Source organism: Staurois parvus, unplaced genomic scaffold (assembly GCF_062004578.1).
Source record: "Staurois parvus isolate SC_StPar_1 unplaced genomic scaffold, SC_StPar_1.0 ptg000191l, whole genome shotgun sequence".
Lineage (NCBI taxonomy): Eukaryota > Metazoa > Chordata > Amphibia > Anura > Ranidae > Staurois > Staurois parvus.
The window spans coordinates 2,916,148-2,937,489 of NW_028317987.1; the positions used below are offsets into that span (position 1 = coordinate 2,916,148).

At 46.2% G+C, this 21,342-nt stretch overlaps 2 protein-coding genes and 1 long non-coding RNA gene across 3 annotated transcripts in view; 2 read left to right on the top strand and 1 right to left on the bottom strand.

Annotated features, from left to right (window-relative positions):
• LOC149461864 (uncharacterized) overlaps positions 1–21,342 on the bottom strand; it is a 309,357-nt gene that overhangs the window by 239,162 nt on the left and 48,853 nt on the right. The window lies entirely within an intron of this gene.
• On the top strand, positions 14,864–16,348 carry LOC149461869 (uncharacterized). The gene has a single exon (XM_089677644.1). It carries the CDS (start codon positions 15,369–15,371, stop codon positions 16,083–16,085), a length of 717 nt encoding a protein of 238 aa, XP_089533770.1. The 5' UTR covers positions 14,864–15,368; the 3' UTR covers positions 16,086–16,348.
• Positions 18,479–18,818, top strand: LOC149461870 (uncharacterized). The gene is made up of 2 exons (XR_016312752.1): positions 18,479–18,531; positions 18,595–18,818. It is a non-coding gene; the product is annotated as an uncharacterized LOC149461870 (long non-coding RNA).

Below are 21,342 nucleotides of genomic sequence, written 5' to 3' on the forward strand. Positions count from 1 at the left end.
TCAGTGACTTGGGTCTGAGACACTACAGACATATCCCTCCACCCGGCACAGCCAGCAGATAACAGAGCAAGGAACCCTGGGAGAAATGTTCTGTCAGAGATCTTGCTAGACCCGGGCATGGGAAGAAGACTCAAAGCACACACCCCAGGTGCCTAGGTCTTGTAACATTATGGTGAAAATGAACATTTTGCTGCCAGCTGAACCCCAGAACCTCCATAAATCCAGTCTAGAGACATAAATTGTGTCTGCAGCACAGAGAAGGAAGATTATCCGAGAGAAATCCAGGAATACAGGACGGGGAACACAGCTCAGGAAAGTGACCAGGGGATTACAGGCTGATATCACCCAGTCCCCGCCCTACTCTGGACCAATCAGTGAGCAGTATGGGTGGAGGAATGGATTTAGTGTTCATGACCCACCTGTGCTGATCTCTGTAGGAGTGTCCTCCTCTATAAATGTCCCCATTATTCCATCCTCCTCCATAGACTGCTGATCATCCCTCACATACGCCTCTTCTTCTTCTGCTTTCACCTCAAATTCTATATCGATTGGATCTCCACTCTAAATCAAGGAAATGAGAAATTTTACAAAAAATATATAAGCTTACATGAAAAATCCACATATTTTCTCCTCAAGTCCATGTTCTAGATTCCCCATCCCACCAACCTTGTAATAGTGAGGGATGGTGTGACCTTCCTGTGTGGAATCCCGGGAATACAGAGGACGGGGACATCTCTCTGGTGGGTTCCTGGTATTAGGTGGCTCCATCATATCCTTGTGTCCTTCTGAAAACTCCTCCATCACTCCATACTCCTCATCCTCCTCTTTATACTCTTCTTTAACATCAATATTATCATCCCCGAGGATTCCACTCTGAAAGATATAATAAAACATTCATTGTAACAAACATGCTGTGTATAAATCACAACTACCAATAATTGTCATCATCTACCTGATGATGGTGAGGGATGGTGTGACCTTCCTGTGTGGAATCCCGGGAATACAGAGGACGGGGACATCTCTCTGGTGGGTTCCCATGACTGGATCCATCTGTAGGAAACACACACACTGACTGAATCCATTGTTTCTATGTGTTTATCAGATGATGGGGGATCTAGGTGGATCCTCCGTACTGCTCTCTCCTTTACAATAAAGTCTCCTCTTACCCGGTGATGTGAGGGGCGGCTGATTGTCCATCATGACGTCCTTGTAGAGATCCTTGTGTCCTTCTAAATACTCCCACTCCTCCATGGAGAAATAGACAGTGACACCCTGACACCTTATAGGAACCTGACACACACAATGATACAGTCACCATCCAGACACATCCCTTGTCTGTTACTGGAGAATGTCCCAGAATTCCCGGCACCGCTCACCTCTCCTGTCAGCAGCTCAGTGATCTCTCTGGTGACTTCTAGAATCTTCTTCTTCTTTCTCTCTTCTATCAGGGAGGGAGGTGGAGGCAATGTGATGTCATATGATCCTCATCTCCGATGGTAAAGGAACCGGATCCTCCTCGCTCACTCCTGCAAGTCTGCTGCGGGTTCTGTCAGTCTCCCTCCTAGACTCCGCCTCCGACCGCCATTCCAGCAGGAGCTCCGCCTCTAAATACACACTCAGGGAGGAGAGAAAGGGGAACCCGACATCTTGTGACACCTTTTATTACATGGAAATATGAAAATCAACAGGACTAATGCAATCACATTTACTGCAAAATCAGAGGAGCCAAAATCCCTCCCCTGAGCAGTCAGGCTGCAGGAGATCTGCTGAGACATAGAGAGGGAAATGGGTGCTAATAGGCTGCAGGAGATCCGCTGAGACATAGAGAGGGAAATGGGAGCTAATAGGCTGCAGGAGATCTGCTGAGACGTAGAGAGGGAAATGGGAACTAATAGGCTGCAGGAGATCCGCTGAAACATAGAGAGGGAAATGGGAGCTAATAGGCTGCAGGAGATCTGCTGAGACAATGAAATGTGTATGAAATGGATGGATGTGCAGACACTCCCAGAAGATGATGTCATTATGAGTGGATTGATATATATTTTTGCATTGTCCCCCCCAGAAGGATCAGGTTTGGCGGGATCGCTCTCATTAGCTATACATTTGTATTTTGTGTTCTGTGTTTGTAAGACTTTTCTATATGTAATAAGAGATGTTTGTTGAACAGTTGGTTACATAAGAGTTACATTTATTTCTTCTTCCTTTATTCAGTAATGTTTCATCTCCCGTAGTATCCCTGTAAGGTACATATTATACAGGAAGGGGGATTATGGGATGGATCTCGGGGCTGCAGTTCCTCTGAACTCCACAAGGTGGGGATCTCACCTATACTCACACAGGAAGTCTCTATGGAATACAGACAGGAAGTGATGTCAGGCACAGACAGGAAGTCTCTATGGAATACAGACAGGAAGTGATGTCAGGTACAGACAGGAAGTGATGTCCCGTACAGACAGGAAGTAGAGAGGAGACATTGGTGGAAGTGGCAGCAGAGGAGGTAAAAAGATGTTATGTTTTATTTACACCCAGTAACCCCCATCATGTCCGTCCTCTTCTTCCATAGTCACGTCCGTCCTCTTCCTCCATAGTCACATCCGTCCTCTTCCTCCATAGTCACATCCGTCCTCCTCCTCCATAGTCACATCCATCCTCTTCCTCCAGTCACGTCCGTCCTCTTCCTCCATATTCACATCCGTCCTCTTCCTCCATAGTCACGTCCGTCCTCCTCCTCCATAGTCACGTCCGTCCTCTTCCTCCATAGTCACGTCCGTCCTCTTCCTCCATAGTCATGTCCGTCCTCTTCCTCCATAGTCACTGTGACGTCTTTTATCTCCAGCAGATGATGATACACACATATATAATGTGGGAACCCTGATGAACCCCTTCAGGGGCAGAACATTCCCCCACTTCCGGGGCCGGAACATTCTCCTCATTGTGGAGATAAATTCTAGTAATATGGTCCTCTAAACAAACAGCACTGACAATAAATAGACAAGACAAGGACCATCCTGACCATACATGGCCTACAAAGGGCAATGATGACACTACACAGGCAGCCAATGGGCAATCATTACACTATGCAGCCAACACAATGATGGAGTGCCGGGGTCAGGAGTATGGCGCATAGAGCCCCTTACATTGCTGCTCAGGAGGAAGGAAACATTCCTTTGTAACAGAAAATGTATATAAATCTGAGGCTCTTTTAGGAATATCTGGGGTTTCAAAAATGAAAGGGGCTTTATAGCGATTAAAACATTTAATATGTGTAACATTGCGCTTTTTATCTCCTCCTCACCTCCCCCCCCTGTCTCCAGCACCCGGGGACTAGCAGGGAGGGGAGACTCCTTGCAGTGTAATGAGAACCGATTGGCTGCTCCTCAGAAAAGGGGAGTGTCCTGTTTATCCTTTCTTCCTTTCACTCCCAGAGCTGTTTTTGCATTTTTTGCACATGTCTAAAAAATTATTTTAGTCCTGAAGATGACACAAAACCCCCAAAATATCGATTTTCTGAAAGTAGAGACTTTAGAGAATATAATAGCGGTAGTTCTATTTTTTATGTCACAAAATATTATCACAAAGTCTAGGAAATGCAAAATTTCAGTAAAAAATACACTTAAGTTAATTTCAGGGCACAAAAAGCAATAAATGACCCATTTATGTGTAAAAATATAAAAGCCGAGGTTGCAGCGAGTAAATAGATATCCAACATGTCAAACCATAAGTTGTGTGTGCTGAAATGGTGACAACCTTTAGTCCCCGGTATTATCTATAGGTGACACATTTATAGCCCCTTCTAGGTCATCAGTATAGAGTACGGAGGAGGTCTGCTCCTAGAATTATCCTCTCATTCTGGTGTGACCGGCGATATGTAACGTGTATCACAATCAATGTTATCACGTGTAGGCGCTCCAGCGTGTGCGCTTACGTTTGGGCGTGCATATATGTGGGGGTGGGGGGCCTCAAACATTTTTAAGGGAAGAAGTTATGTACTTGGGTGTAACTTTCATTCTTTACAATTAAAAAAAAAAACATTTTTACTTAAGGGGACAAAGTCCTCTATGAGAGGACTTTTGATGACAGGTTCTCTTTATTGGGACATCCAGGGTCTAAAAGACCCACAATGTCTCCCCTGTACTCCATTGGATGTAATGTAGAGCACATCGCACCGCATTACATTCTTTGTCGGCCTCGAGGGTAGGAAAATCTGTCATAACGTCACTTCTGGGTCAGGACAAGAAGGGAGTGAACGTGTCCGCTCTCCTCCGTTGTCACTTACCTGGTGTGAGAGGCCAATGGAGAGAGGGCTTCCCTTGCAGCTAAGTTCCAGACTCCCCTGAGAGTGGGACAGCAGGAGTCAGGACCAAAGTGGCACAGGTCACCTGTAGGAGTGCTTGTTGGTGGTCCACTCAGGAGCACAGCTGATGCACTGAGATGCAGACAGGTGGCACCTGTGTGAGGTATGGAAGCCCTTCCGGGGAACAGAGGATTACTGGATAGCCGGTTCAAAGTCAAGGTTCCGTACCAGGTGGAGATCAGAACAGACATAGTCAGATGTGATAGCCAAGGTCATACACAGAGGAGCAAGAGAGAATATCCATTAGCCAAGCCGAGGTCAGGTCAGGGTTTAAGCAGAGAAGACAGGTCCAGGAGCAAGCCGAGTCAGTAACAGGAAATCACAGATCACAGTAGTACAAGAACAAGGTACTGGGGAGCAAGAGAGTAGTGCAGGGCTTCCTTATAAAGTCTATTTGCTGCCAAATTTGAGCCGATGTGAACTTCTGCGGCCATGCAAGGTACTGGCAGGGGTGTCAGGTCGCCTAACACCTCTGCCAAGGACAGAGCCCTGACAGTTCCCCCCCCCATAAAGGGCAGCCTCTGGATGCCTACTTGAGCCATCTTGTCTGGATATTTGGAGTAGAACTCCTGGAGAAGTCTGGGGGCATGTACAGTGGGGATCGAAAGTTTGGGCACCCCAGCTAACAATTTGTATTAATGTGCATAAAGAAGCCAAGGAAAGATGGAAAAATCTCCAAAAGGCATCAAATTACAGATTAGACATTCTTATAATATGTCAACAAAAGTTAGATTTTATTTCCATCATTTACACTTTCAAAATAACAGAAGACAAAAAAATGGCGTCTGCAAAAGTTTGGGCCCCCTGCAGAGTTAATATCTTGTACTGCCCCCTTTGGCAAGTATCACAGCTTGTAAACGCTTTTTGTAGCCAGCCAAGAGTCTTTCAATTCTTGTTTGAGGTATCTTTGCCCATTCTTCCTTACAAAAGTCTTCCAGTTCTTTGAGATTTCTGGGCTGTCTGTCACGCACGGCTCTTTTAAGGTCTATCCATAGATTTTCAATTATGTTGAGGTCAGGAGATTGTGAAGGCCATGGCAAAACCTTCAGTTTACGCCTCTTGATGTAATCCCCCGTGGATTTCGAGGTGTGTTTAGGATCATTATCCATTTGTAGAAGCCATCCTCTCTTTAACTTCAGCTTTTTCACAGATGGCATCAAGTTACCATCCAAAATTTGCTGAAATTTTATTGAATCCATTTTTCCTTCTACTCATGAGATGTTCCCTGTGCCACTGGCTGCAACACAACCCCAAAGCATGATTGATCCAACCCCATGCTTAACAGTTGGACAGAGGTTCTTTTCATTCAATTCTGTGCCCCTTCTTCTCCAAACGTACCTTTGCTCATTCCGGCCAAAAAGTTCCATTTTAACCTCATCGTTCCACAGAACTTGTTTCCAAAATGCATCAGGCTTGTCTATATGTTCATTTGCAAAGTTCAAACGATGATTTTTGTGGTGAGGACGTAGAAGAGGTTTTCTTCTGATGACTCTTCCATGAAGACCATATTTGTACAAGTATCTCTTTATAGTGGAATAGTGACCACAACTCCAGTGTCTGCCAGATCTTTCTGGAGGGATCGTGCAGTCAAACGTGGGTTTTGAATTGTTTTTCTCACAATCCTGCGAGCTGTTCTGTCTGATATTTTTCTTGGTCTTCCAGATCTTGCTTTAACTTCCACTGTTCCTGATGACTGCCATTTCTTAATTACATTCCGAACAGAGGATATTGACATCTGAAAACGCTTTGCTATCTTCTTATAGCCTTCTCCAGCTTTGTGAGTGTCAACTATTTTCAGTTTCAGTTTTCTAGACAACTGCTTAGAAGAACCCATGGTGCTGATTGTTGGGGCAAGGTCAGATCAGTCTGGGCATTTAAAACCTTTGAGATTGACATCACCTGGTCTTCCCAGACGATGATTGACAACAATCCATGACACTGGCAGGTCTCAGCTTTGCAAAGGGGGCAGTGCATGCTATAAATTCTGCAGGGTGCCCAAACTTTTGCAGACGCCATTTTTTTGTTTTCTGTTATTTTGAAAGTGTAAATGATGTAAATAAAATCTAACTTTTGTTGACATATTATAAGAATGTCTAATCTGTAATTTGATGCCTTTTGGAGATTTTTCCATCTTTGCTTGGCTTCTTTATGCACATTAATAAAATTTTTTAGCTGGGGTGCCCAAACTTTCGATCCCCACTGTATGTTGTCTTTGGTTCCCAGGAGCTTTCTTCAGGAGAGTACCCCTTCCATTTGATCAAGTACTGGATCTGCCTTCCTCACTTCTTGCAGTCCAGGATTGATTCTATCTCATATTCTGCATCCTCCCCAACTGTTATTGGTGGCGGAGGAGGTTCCACTCTTCCCGGAAATGGATCATGAACTGCTGGCTTGAGCAGAAAAACATGGAAGACTGGGTGAATCCCATATGATTCGGGAAGAGATAGCTCATATGCCACTGGATTGATTACTTGTTTGATCCGAAAGGGCCCAATGTATCTTGGTCCCAACTTCCACGATGGGCAAGGAAGTTTTAGGTTGGCTGTTGATAGCCAAGTCTGGTCTCCAACCTGCAGAGAAGGATTTCCCCTCCATTTCTTGTCATAGTATCTTTTGTAGTCAGTTTGCAATCTTTGTACGGATTCCTGGAGAGCTCAATAGTTGTCCTGTATCCTGCTGATTTTGTCCTGAACTGCAGGTACCGAGGTTTTGAGTATGGTATCCAGCAGGCAAGAAGGGTGGAATCCGTAATTGGCCCAAAATTGTGACTGATTCGTAGCGAAATGGACGGAATTATTGTATGCAAATTATGCTAATGGGAGTAGAGATGTCCAATCATCCTGGGAAAAGGCGGAGAAACATTGTAGATATTGTTCCAACGTTTGGTTAGTTTGTTCAGTTTGTTTGCCCATTACTTTGAGGGTGGTAGGCCAATGATAGGCAGAGTTCAACTTTCAGAGTTTTACATAAGGCTCTCCAGAACCTGGAGGTAAATTGAACCCCTCGGTCAAACACGATATTGCTGGGCAGTTCGTGTAGCTTAACGATTTCCTTAATAAAGATATGTGCCGTCTCAGGCACCAAAGGAGTTCCTATCATTGGCAGAAAAGGGGTCATCTTGGATAGCCAATATATCACTACTAGGATGGTAGCAAACCCCTCAGAAGATGGCAAGTCTACAATAAAGTCCATTGCGATCATTTCCCAGGGATGATTAGGAATGGATAGGGGCCTCAGCAACCCCCATGCCTTGGCTTTGTCTCCCTTGCTACGTAGACATACTGTGCAGGATTTTACATAGGTTCTGCAGTCCTGACTTAAGTTGGGCCACCAAAACGATTGCTGGATCAGATCCATTTTTTTTGGGCTCCAAAGTGACCAGCCAGTTGATGGTCATGGAATGTCTTGAAAACTTGGGATCTTACCTCATGGGGTGCAAAGATCTTATCCTGGTACCACAGAAAGCCATCCTGCCTTCTTAACAAGTTCTGCTCAGGTTCGGCGCACCATGCAGATGCCTGTTCAATCAAAAGCTTCAGACTGGGCTGGATCAACAAAAAATGTTGGGCCGACAGTATGGTATCAGGAGGCGGTAGGTGATGTGAAAATTGAACCTGGAGAAATATAGGGTCCATCTAGCTTGCCGTAATCTTAGGCTCTTGGCAGATCTTAAATATTCTAGATAATTATGATTTGTGAAGATCATGATTGGGTGACTAGCTCCTTCCAAAAGGTACCTCCATTCTTTGAATGCCATTTTGATCGCCAAACGTTCCCTGTTGCCTACGTTGTAGTGCCTTTCAGCTTGGCTTAGTTTATTAAAGCAAAAAGCTACCGGATGGAGCAGAGCTTTTGGGCCTTGGCTCCTGTAGCCACCTCTGATGCGTCCACCTCCAGGATGAAGGGAAGTGTTGGCTCTGGGTGTTGTAATACAGGAGCAGAAGTGAACTGCTTTTTTAGCTGCTCAAAGGCTGTCTGTGCTTCCTGGCTCCAGAGAAAACTTGCATGCTGGCGAGTGAGTTGGGTAATGGGGGCTATAATGGTTGAGAAGCCCTTGATCAACTTCCGATAAATGTTGGCAAAGCCCACAAATCTTTGGACCACTTTTTTGTCACTAGGTGCAAGCCAATCCAATATGGCTTAGATTTTCTGAGGATCCATAGAGATTCCTTCAGTAGAGATTATGAGCCCAAGGACCTGGATGGACTGCTTCTCAAATTCACACTTTCCCGCCTTAGCATACAGACCATGCATCCTTAGTGTAGTCAGTACACTTTTAACATGGTCTCAGTGGAGTTCCAATGAGTTGGAGAAAATCAGGATATCGTCCAGGTAGGCGATCAAGAAGAGATTGAGGTATTCCCTGAAGATATCATCCACAAAGTGTTGGAATGTTGCAGGGGTGTTGCACAATCCAAACGACATCACTAGGTACTCAAAGTGCCCAAAGCGTGTTCTGAAACTGGTCTTCCACCCATTGCCCTCCCTAATCTGGCTAAATTGTAGGCTCCTCATGAATCTAGCTTGCTGAACACTCGGGCTGTCCAAAACCTCTGAAATGACTCAGGAACAAGAGGGAGTGGGTACCAATTTTTAATGGTGGTCTTGTTGAGTTTCCTATAATCGGTACAGGGACGGAGAGACTGGTCCTTTTTTTCAATGAAAAAAATACCTGCCCTGGCAGGTGAGGAAGAGGGACGGATGAATCCTGGCAAGGTTCTCGTCAATATATTGTTGGAGAGCTTTCAGTTCTATTTCGGATAGTGGGAGGCTTTGCCCAAAGGGTATTTCTGCCCCTGGAAGCTGCTCAATAGGGCTATCATGTGATCGATGAGATGGTAAAGCGTCAGCTTTCCCTTTATCAAATACATCAAGGAAATGGTGGTAGGCAGGGGGAACAGATTGACTGGCATCTGATGTAGGCTGAACTGAGAGGTACACAGGGAAATTGGTGAGTGTGTGAGTGCCGCAGTGCTGAAGGCAGTAATTTGATGTGGAGGTGACTTCTTTCTTGAGCCAGTTGATTTAAGGATTGTGAGCTTGCAACCAAGGTATTTCTAGGATGGCTGGAAACATGGGAGGTCTCAGGACGTCGAAGCGGATGAATTCCTGATGGACAGAGTCAGTTGTGGCTAGGATGGGAATGGTTTCTTGGGTAATGGGTGATGAGCTAGGATTGGTGCCATCTGCTAGGAGTACATCAAGCCTTTGTGTTTTAGGACAAAGAGGAATACCTAGGTTCTGGGCAAGGTGGATGTCCAAGAAACAACTACAGGCTCCCGAATCAATGATTGCCCGCAACTTGACTACCTTTCCAGCCACCTGTAATGACATGGGTAGAATGACATGGGTGGTTAAGGTTCTGGATAAGTGGATATATGAAGGATGAGGCTGGCTGGACTTACTTGGTCGCACTGGGCAGTTGTGTAAGAAATGGCCCATGGCCCCATGACATAAATGTAAGATTCAAGTAGTTGAGATGTGATCAGTAGAAATATGTCATTATATATTTAGTTTCAGTCCATGTTATTAAAGATAAGTGTTCAGGATTCAGTCAGAGACATATGTTCACCAATTAGCATCTGAAAGGACAGAGCAGCTCAAAAGCTAGAGGTGACACCTAGATGTCAATAAAACGTTGTCACCTATGTAGCCAGAGATTGCCACCTTCTTGAAAAATAAAAGAAGAGCTCCAGCCATTTTGGCTTTGGGAAAAAGCAGGAGACCAGGAGAGGGCTCCACTTTGTCTGCTAGCTATGATTTATATCCACAGATCAGAGGAATATATTTAATCTCTCATAAAAGATTCAATATTAGTTCCAGAGAGATGAAAATACTTTCTTCTGATTGGACACACTGTAAGCTACATCTGCATGTAAAACTGTATTTGTAGCCTCTGTAGAATCCCAGAGAAACACAGAAAACAGTTATATGGTGCCTGATTGCAACAGCTGAACAGATTGGTACTGTCACGATCGGATTGATGCGCTGGTGTTGGAAATTCTATCCCTGACTTGGTGATTCAAACCATTCCTGGTCCAATCGACTTTAGGCACTTCAGTACCTCGAATGTCCTGTGGGCTGGTACAGGAACACCCCCCAAGGTTGATTGGCCAAGGGCTAATGTCCAGCCTACGTCCATATTTCCATAAATTGAGGACCCTGAGATATGGATGGGGTGACTCGTACGAAGCCGGTTCTATTTGACTGGTGAATTGCAGACTTTCTCTGACTTGCTTCATTCACAGGATAACTCTTGGTAAAAGTTTTATTTCTGTTTTTATTCCCTTTAATGTTATAGTGAATAGCCAATTGTGTGTCTTTTTGTATGTTCTGTATTATTTGAAACTTTTTATACTTTGTACATATTTTATGCACTGCCCACTTTTGGGATATTAAATCATAAAATTAATAAGTGACTTCTGGGTACTTAAGCTCCGGCTCATATCTCCAGAGAGATTATTGTATTACAGTGTCTATATATGCTCGGTTTAAGTTCATTGCCAATCTGTATGCAATTGCACTGTGTGTGGGCAAGTGCGTGCGGTGTGGATCTGTGACAGCTCCGCAGTAAAGGCATAGGTTGCCTTGCCGTCTGCGTAATCTTTCCACTGGAGTTAAGGCAGGTCGGAGAAGGCCAATTAGCATGGGTTCTACTTCAGGATTTCCGATAGGCAGAGAAATAGGGACAGAATCCACTGGTCTTGGAACCCTTGGCAGAACCCTTGGCAAAAGGTCTGGGTACGTTTAGAACATCTCTCCCGTAGCTGTCAATCCAATTGGGTAGCGAGTTGAATAAGGTTCTCCAAGGAGGAGGGAGCCTCCACCCTAGCTAATTCATCCTTGAGGGACTCAGACAGACCTAGATGGAACTGGTATTTTAGGGCTGCGTCATTCCACCCGGTATTGGTGGACCATTTGCGGAATTTCACAATGTAGTCCTCCACAGCCCATCGGCCTTGTTGTAGAGCATGAAGGGCGGATTCAGCAGTAGAGGTCTTCTGGGGGTCATCATAAAGAGCTGCCATGGTTTCAAAGAATGTGATCACTGACTTCAGCGCTGGGTCCTTTTGTTCCAGTAAGCTGTGTGCCCTTGAGGTTTGTCAGATAGGAGAGAAATGATGAACCCCACTTTAACTGCCGCAAGTGAGAAGGTCCTGGGTTGCAGTGCAAAATACAACTCACAAGCATTCTTGAAGGCTCAGAATTTACATTGGTCCCCAGCAAGCATTCCAGAATGGTAACTCTAGGTAGTACCAAAGTGGGTGTAACAGTGGAAGGCGAACTGGCTGGTGCCACTGTAGGGATAGGACTAGGCAATGGATTCTGGTCTGCTGAAGGTGCAGTGGTAGTGAGTAAATGAAGATGTCCCTCCAGCTGAAAATATCCCTCCTGCAGATCCTTGACCACTTGCGTAAGTACCGTCATCTGTTGTCACAGGGCCTCTAATGCGGAAGCACCTCTCTCGGCCTCAGACATAATGGCTGGTTGATACTATCACGTACCTGGTGAGAGACGCCAATGGAGAGAGGGCTTCCCTTATGGCTAAGTTCCAGACTCCCCTGAGAGTGGGACAGCAGGAGTCAGGACCAAAGTGGCATAGGTCACCTGTAGGAGTGCTTGTTGGTGGTCCACCCAGGAGCACAGCTGATGCACTGAGATGAGGTCTGCAGACAGGTGGCACCTGTGCGAGGTATGCAAGCCCTTCCGGGGAACAGGATTACTGGATAGCCGGTTTAAAGCCAAGATCCAGTACCGGGTGGAGATCAGAAGAGACATAGTCAGATGGGATAGCTGAGGTCATACACAGAGGAGCAAGAGAGAATATCCGTTAGCCCAGCTGAAGTCATACACAGAAGAGAAAGAGAAAATATCTGTTAGCCAGCCGAGGTCAGGTCAGGTCAGGGTTTAAGCAGAGAAGACAGGTCCAGGAGCAAGCCAAGTCAGTAACAGGAAATCACAGTTCACAGTGGAACAGGAACAAGGTACTGGGGAGCCAGAGATCAATCAGAACCTGAGAGTAGTGCAGGGTTTCCTTATAAAGGCCGTTTGCCACCAAATTTGAGCCAATGTGAACTTCTGCGGCCATGCAAGGTATTGGCAGGGGTGCCAGGTCTCTTAACACCTCTGCTGAGGACAGAGCCCTGACATCTGTCCCCTCTACCCTCCGGCACCTGCTGAACTGCACCCACAAATGGGCAAGCAGAGCTGGGGAAGCATAGTAGGTACAGGAGAGGATCACACACACGGGGTGGCAGAGGCTGGCACCTGAAAGGAGAGCCCTGCGGCTTGCCCTCAGCAGGGATAAAGAATAAAAACAATACTTGCCCGGCACCCAGAACTACATGTCCCGGGCGTCGGGTGATGTAAAGTGACCATCCCTGCATGATGAGCCGACATTGACCTCACAGCACTGCCTCAGAGCAAACTAGTCATAGGAAGGATCAGATTTATCATTCCTTGTCTGCAGATCTAAAACTCATCAAAACCAGTTCAGAGACCAAACAAACCCAACAGAGAAAAGGGTCCTCGGACCTCAAAACTGTAGTAAACACTAAACAGTCCAAACTAAATGTCTTCCCATGGGGGGAGTAGTCCTTCAATGTCCAGCAACCCTCCTATTCCCCCCTCACATCCACATCCTATTATTGTGTGACCAATACCATCCAAATCATTCTTACTTTCATTTCCCAAAGTTATCCGTCTACAAGGAGACCTGTATAGATCACATGATGGCACCAATGAGGATGGAGGAGGACCGGAGTCACATGACTGAGAAGATACTAAACCTCACCCTGGAGATCATCTACCTGCTGACCGGAGAGGTGAGGAGGATTCTGGGAGGTCACATGACATCACTCTTATCTCTATTAATAAAACATAGACCTGACCGGAGAGGTGAGGAGGATTCTGGGAGGTCACATGACATCACTCTTATCTCTATTAATAAAACACAGACCTGACCGGAGAGGTGAGGAGGATTCTGGGAGGTCACATGACATCACTCTTATCTCTATTAATAAAACAGACCTGACCGGAGAGGTGAGGAGGATTCTGGGAGTCTAACATGATATTCCTATTGGTTCCTCAATACAGAGATTTCCTCTTCTGAAGTCAGGTGATCATATGACCATCACAGTGCCTCCATGTGACTCCCTAAACCCTGAGAGACACAACATGCAGAAGATTCTAGAAGTCACCAAGAAGATGATGGAGCTGCTGACAGGAGAGGTGAGCGTAGCTGGGAAAACTGGGACATTATCCAATCACTGATAGTATCATTAGGATCTGTACATTATCTGCATTGTTACCATTGAAAGTATTTGTGTTATGCATTCAGAGTGGAATCCTCGGGGATGAGAATATTGTTAAAGAGGAGGATGAGGAGTATGGAGTGATGGAGGAGTTTTCAGAAGGACACAAGGATATGATGGAGCCACCTAATACCAGGAACCCACCAGAGAGATGTCCCCGTCCTCTGTATTCCCCGGATTCCAAACAGGAAGATCACACCATCCCTCCTCATTACAAGGTTGGTTGTACAGAACATCTTGAACATGGATTTGAGGAGATAATATGTGGATTTTTCATGTTAGCTTATATTTATATATTATGAGAAATTTCGAATTTTCATGATTTAGAGTGGAGATCCAATCGATATAGAATTTGAGGTGAAAGCAGAAGAAGAAGAGGCGTATGTGAGGGATGATCAGCAGTCTATGGAGGAGGATGGAATAACGGGGACATTTATAGAGGAGGACACTCCTACAGAGATCAGCACAGGTGGGTCATGAACACTAAATCCATTCCTCCACCCATACTGCTCACTGATTGGTCCAGAGTAGGGCGGGGACTGGGTGATATCAGCCTGTAATCCCCTGGTCACTTTCCTGAGCTGTGTTCCCCGTCCTGTATTCCTGGATTTCTCTCGGATAATCTTCCTTCTCTGTGCTGCAGACACAATTTATGTATCTAGACTGGATTTATGGAGGTTCTGGGGTTCAGCTGGCAGAAAAATGTTCATTTTCACCCTAGACAATCCTAGACCTAGGCCCGTAGGGCATGTTCTTTTGATCTTTTGCACAATGTCCAAGTCTAGTAAGATCTCTGACAGAACATTTCTCCCAGGCTGTGCCGGGTGGAGGGATATGTCTGTAGTGTCTCAGACCCAAGTCACTGAGTGCAGTCTCAGGAGATGGGAGGCAGCGGTGTGGGATCTCTGCAACTTGTCTTGTGTAGACATTTAAAGTGGTTGTAAACCCTCCTGTAATCCCCTCATCACTGTCCCTCCTATAAAAGACAGTTCTGGTTGTTTCCTCACTCTCTGACTAAGGTCCATGAATAAAGAAATGACCTGGTAGGAGATCAGAGGAGCCATTTCCTAGTTCCCTTGAGGGTGGAATTGTAAGCTCCTTAGAGACCAAGCTGCCTGATGTGGGCGGAGTCCTGGTTTGGGGGAACCAATCAGCTCCTGTCTAGTAATCCTCTTTGCCTTTGTATTTTAGTCCATGGCCGGGAGATGAGGAAAACCTCCGAGGATTGTCTCACTTTGTCTCCAGACTGGAAAGTAGAAGATGAGGACATCACACAGTTTAGTCCAGGAGAAAACCCGGCTCCCTCCAATGTCCATCAGGCACCACCCAGTGTAGATGGACCATCGAATTCCTCGTATACTGAGGAACCTCAGACTGTGCGGTACTGGGCCGGCTTTCCAACAGCAAAGAGCTTCTCCTGTACTGAGTGTGGGAAGAGGTTCCATTCTAAATCCAATCTTAATGCGCATGAAAGATCTCACACGGGGGAGAAGCCGTAGTCCTGTCCTGAGTGCGGGAAATGTTTTTCACAGAAATCCAGTCTTAACAAACATCAGAGATCTCACAAAAGGGAGAAGCCGTATTCCTGTCCTGAGTGCGGGAAATGTTTTTCAAGGAAGTCCCATCTTTACACACATCAGAGATCTCACACGGGGGAGAAGCCGTATTCCTGTCTTGAGTGCGGGAAATGTTTTTCACAGATGTCCAATCTTTATAGACATCAGCGTTTTCATACAGGTGAGAAGCCATATTCCTGTCCTGAGTGCGGGAAGTATTTCTGTTCTAAATCCAATCTTAATGTGCATAAAAGATCTCACACGGGGGAGAAGCCATATTCTTGTACTGAGTGCAGTAAATGTTTTTCACAGATGTATCAACTTTATAAACATCAGAGATCTCACATGGGGGAGAAGCTATATTCCTGTCCAGAGTGTGGGAAATTTTTTTCAGACAAGTCCAGTCTTCACACACATCAGAAATCTCACACAAAGGAGAAGTCATATTCCTGTCCTGAGTGTGGGAAATGTTTTTCACAGATGTCCAGTCTGCACACACATCAGAGATCTCACACGGGGGAGAAACCATATTCCTGTCCTGAATGCGGGAAATGTTTTTCAATGAAGTTCAGTCTTCACATACATCAGAGATCTCACACAGGGGAGAAGCCGTATTCCTGTCCTGAGTGTGGGAAATGTTTTTCAGAGAAGTCCAGTCTGCACAAACATCAGAGATCTCACACAGGGGAGAAGCCATATTCCTGTTCTGAGTGCGGGAAATGTTTTTCACAGAAGTCCAGTCTGCTCACACATCAGAGATCTCACACAGGGGAGAAGCCGTATTCCTGTCCTGAGTGTGGGAAATGTTTTTCACAGAAGTCCAGTCTGCTCACACATCAGAGATCTCACACAGGGGAGTAATCACTTTCCTGTCTTGAATGAGGGAAATGTTCCTCACTGAAGTCCTGTCTTCCTGTACATCAGGGGTCACACACAACCCTGGAAATGTATTAGAGCCTTGAGTGCGGGAAATGTCTTCTAGATGAATGTTGCTGGACAACCCAGCTCTCATGTGGGGAAGAAGCACACCCTGATATACACGTCAGATACAGGTAAAACTCGAAAAATTAGAATATCGTGCAAAAGTTCATTTATGTCAGTAATGCAACAAAGGTGAAACTAATATATGAGACTCATTACATGCAAAGCAAGATAGTTCAAGCCGTGATTTGTCATCATTGTGATGATTATGGCTTACAGCTCATGAAAACCCCAAATCCACAATCTCAGAAAATGAGAATCTTGTGAAAAGGTGGGATAATCTCGGCTCAAAGTGTCCCACTCTAATCAGCTCATTCAGCCATAACACCTGCAAAGGGTTCCTGAGCCTTTAAATGGTCTCTCAGTCTGGTTCAGTAGGAATCACAATCATGGGAAAGACTGCTGACCTGACACCATCACTGACACCCTCCATAAGGAGGGAAAGCCTCAAAAGGGAATTGCAGAAGAAGTTGGATGTTCCCAAAGTGCTGTATCAAAGCACATTAATAGAAAGTTATGTGGAAGGGAAAAGTGTGGAAGAAAAAGGTGCACAAGCAGCAGGGATGACCGCAGCCTGGAGAGGATTGTCAGGAAATGACCATTCAAAAGTGTTGGGGACTTTCACAAGGAGTGGACTGAGGCTGGAGTCAGTGCATCAAGAGCCCCCACACACAGACGGATCCTGGACATGGGCTTCAAATGTCATATTCCTCTTGTCAAGCCGCTCCTGAACAACAAGCAACGTCAGAAGCGTCTTACCTGGGCTAAAGAAAAACAGACCTGGTCTGCTGCTCAGTGGTCCAAAGTCCTCTTTTCTGATGAGAGCAACTTTTGCATCTCATTTGGAAACCAAGAACCCCGAGTATGGAGGAAGAATGGAGAGGCCCAAGGACCCCGAGTATGGAGGAAGAATGGAGAGGCCCAAGGACCCCGAGTATGGAGCAAGAATGGAGAGGCACAAGGACCCCGAGTATGGAGGAGGAATGGAGAGGCCCAAGGACTCCGAATATGGAGGAAGAATGGAGAGGCCCAAGGACCCCGAGTATGGAGCAAGAATGGAGAGGCACAAGGACCCCGAGTATGGAGGAAGAATGGAGAGGCCCAAGGACCCCGAGTATGGAGGAGGAATGGAGAGGCACAAGGACCCCGAGTATGGAGGAAGAATGGAGAGGCCCAAGGACCCCGAGTATGGAGGAAGAATGGAGAGGCCCAAGGACCCCGAGTATGGAGGAGGAATGGAGAGGCACAAGGACCCCGAGTATGGAGGAAGAATGGAGAGGCCCGAGGACCCCGAGTATGGAGGAAGAATGGAGAGGCCCGAGGACCCCGAGTATGGAGGAAGAATGGAGAGGCACGAGGACCCCGAGTATGGAGGAAGAATGGAGAGGCACGAGGACCCCGAGTATGGAGGAAGAATGGAGAGGCACAAGGGCCCCGAGTATGGAGGAAGAATGGAGAGGCACAAGGGCCCCGAGTATGGAGGAAGAATGGAGAGGCCCAAGGACCCCGAGTATGGAGGAAGAATGGAGAGGCACAAGGACCCCGAGTATGGAGGAAGAATGGAGAGGCACAAGGACCCCGAGTATGGAGGAAGAATGGAGAGGCACACACTGCAAGATGCTTGAAGTCCAGTGTGAAGTTTCCACAGTCTGTGGTGATTTGGGGATCCATGTCATCTGCTGGTGTTGGTCCACTGTGCTTCATTAAGTCCAGGGTCACCGCAGCCGTCTAGCAGGAGATTTTGGAGCACTTCATGCTTCCTTCCGCAGACGAGCTTTATGGGGATGCTGACTTCATTTTCCAGCAGGACTTGGCACCTCCCACACTGTCAAAAGCACCAAAACCTGGTTCAATGACCGTGGGATTACTGTGCTTGATTGGCCAGCAAACTCGCCTGACCTGAACCCCATAGAGAATCTATGGGGCATTGCCAAGAGAAAGATGAGAGACATGAGACCGAACATTGCAGAAGAGCTGAAGGCCGCTATTGAAGCATCCTGGTCTTCCATAACACCTCAGCAGTGCCACAGGCTGATAGCTTCCATGCCACGCCACATTGAGGCAGTGATTGCTGCAAAAGGGGCCCAAACCAAGTACTGAGTACATATGCAGCTTCTACTTTTCAGAGGTGCAATATTGTTCTATGTACAATCCGTGTTTTATTGATTGCATGGAATATTCTCATTTTCTGAGATTGTGGATTTGGGGTTTTCATGAGCTGTAAGCCATAATCATCACAATGATGACAAATCACGGCTTGAACTATCTTGCTTTGCATGGAATGAGTCTCATATATTAGTTTCACCTTTTAAGTTGCTGCACTGAGGTCACACTCCCGCACTCTGAGGTCACACTCCCGCACTCTGAGGTCACACTCCCGCACTCTGAGGTCACACTCCCGCACTCTGAGGTCACACTCCCGCACTCTGAGGTCACACTCCCGCACTCTGAGGTCACACTCCCGCACTCTGAGACTGGTAAAACTTTATTTTGATGGTATTTATTCACCGCTGGAATTTTTATCTTTTTGCTATATAAATGAAAATGTCCAAAAATTTTGAAAAAAGTGTTTTTCTTATAAAAGTTTGCAAATAAATAATCTTTCTTCATAAATCTTGGCCAAAATGTATTCAGATATCTTTTTAGTAAAAAAACAAAAAACAAATTAGTTTTTAACCAAAAATTTTAATTTTTCCAAATAAAATTTACATTTTTGTTTTTTTACACCCTTAAAGGCTGTAAAAGCAATAATTTCTCCTTCTCTCCGGCTGCATTCCTGCAGCCATTGAGAAATACTGTGAGAGCTGTATTCACATGGTACAAGTCTGTTGGGAATAGCCCTGTACCATGTGACCTCGGTGATCATTCACAGATTTCACTAGTAGTAAGCAATGATATCAGGAAGTGACATCTTGCTTACTACTATTCATGTGATCACTTGTCTTCTGTTCACTGGTCTTCCCAGTGAATGGCTGTGTAGGGAGGGGGGTGTCAGGACAAGTCTGATGATTGGAGGAGAGCAGACTGAGCTCCCAGCACAGCTACAAAACTGACCACACTGAGCTGTCATGCCTAGTATGGTCAGGTTTAATAGGAAATCAGAGGGACTGGCAGGATCACCGGGGATCTCACACAAAGGAAGCAATACAGAGAGAAGAGGAGACGTCTTCATACCAGGACATGGGACAGCCGGCACAGATCAGGAATAGGACATGTTGGAGGAACATATTCTTTGAAGGAGAAGTTCAGGCAAAGCTCTTTTGTCTGTACTTCTCCTGTGGATCAGAGGAGTGCAGTTCATTCTGATCTCCTGTGACCCATTTTCAGGCGAAGCCCACTGTCAGCTGACGTCACTCAGCCAGTCCAGGCTGGGGAAAGATCCCGACATCAGAGTCTGGACCAGCTGCACCCTCCCCCTCCACAGCCCAGTGAGTGTGGGGGGGGCAGGGCAGAGAGCGGTGACTGACAGTCACCACTCTCTGCTCAGAATGGCTGTGAGAACTCATGGTCAGCAATCACATGATCGCTGAGTTCTCACACTTGGACCCGGCGGGGGATGGGAGCAGCATCCACCTAGGGGCAAGGATGATTTTACAAAGTCAAGAAATAAATGCCATACTTTTCTGGCCTTTAGATGGCGCTAAGTATCATAGAAACTAGAACCATCTTATTGCCAAATGTGGTATTCTCCATTTTATATCCATGGAAACCATTCACCCCGCCCAGCACAGAGCCTACTCCCTCTACTCCCCCCATCCCATTCACACAGAGGGAATGACAGGCACATTCACCGGGTGTATTGCTGTGCAATTGTTTTATGGACAGACTCCTAGATGATTACAGCTACTTATATAGGGACATCAATTTACATATTACCCATCAGTCCCCGCCCCCGAGGAGCCTACAGTCCAAGGTCCTAACTCACATTCATACATACACATACTAGGGGCCAATATAGACAGGAGCCAATTACCTTCCAGCATGTCTTTGGAGTGTGGGAGGAAACTGGAGTACCCAGAAGAAACCCACGCAGGCACAGGGAGAACATGCATACTCCACACAGGTAGGGAAGTGGTTGGGATTCAAATCAATGACTAGAGCTGCTAGGAGGAAGTGCTAACCACTGAGCCACTGTGCTGCAGAATATGTTTCTATAAAGGTGGGAAGTATGTAGCAGTGAATAGACCTCCCAGCAATGTTATTACCAGGCTGCAGCTAGGGGGAGCTCTAATGTGTACAGTGTGACCCCAGCAGAGGGATCCCATCTAGCCCACATTAACCCTCTCACTGCCAGAGCTGTTTCTGCATGATTTTGCACACATGGGAAAATGCAGATTTTGGTCCTGAAGATGAGATAAACCCCCAAACATCTATTCTGTGACATCAGAGGCCCTGGAGAATACAATGGTGAGAGTTCTGATTATTTATGTCACATGATATTCGCTCCATCAGTACAAAATACACTAAATGTAATGTTTGAGAACACAAATACATTATTTTACCAATTGTTTGTAATATATAAAAGATGAGGTTGTGCCGAGTCAATAGATACCCAACATGTCCAGCCCTAAGATGGGGTGTGCCATTGAGATGATAAAAAACGTTGTTACTGAACAATGGCCCCTAGGTGGCACTTGAACCCTTTCCCTGCCATGGATGTACTGATGTCCTACTGACCTACAGAACTGCCTCCAGCTGGTCAGGTGACTACAACATACTGTCATGGCTTTCCCCCTTCTGCTATGAGTGCCTGGTCTGCTGAGCTTCCCTCCACTCCACAGCCCCTCTGCCTGTCCTCTAAGATGGCTCCCCACAGCTCTAACATCCCCTTGCAGCACTTATCCCCCCACAGCACCCATCCCCCACAGCACCCATCCCCCACAGCACGGATCCCCCCACAGCACTGATCCTCCCTATGCTGCACTGATCCCCCCACAGCACCCGTCCCCCCTCCTCCCATCACCGTTCCATCTGTGGCTCCCCTGCATCTGGTTTCTTCTCTCCCCTCCCACTGGCTTCAGCTGCTGCAGGGGAGCCATAAGGAGATCAAAATGTCCAAATACTTCCCCATCACTGAAACTCCCTCCCTGTGCTGGGACCTCCTACCGATACCCCAGCCCCCCTCTGCAGTGCTGCT

What these genes read in the sequence shown, in the direction of transcription:
- LOC149461869 (XM_089677644.1), top strand. Translation starts at nt 15,369, where the DNA reads ATGTCCAATCTTTATAGACATCAGCGTTTTCATACAGGTGAGAAGCCA.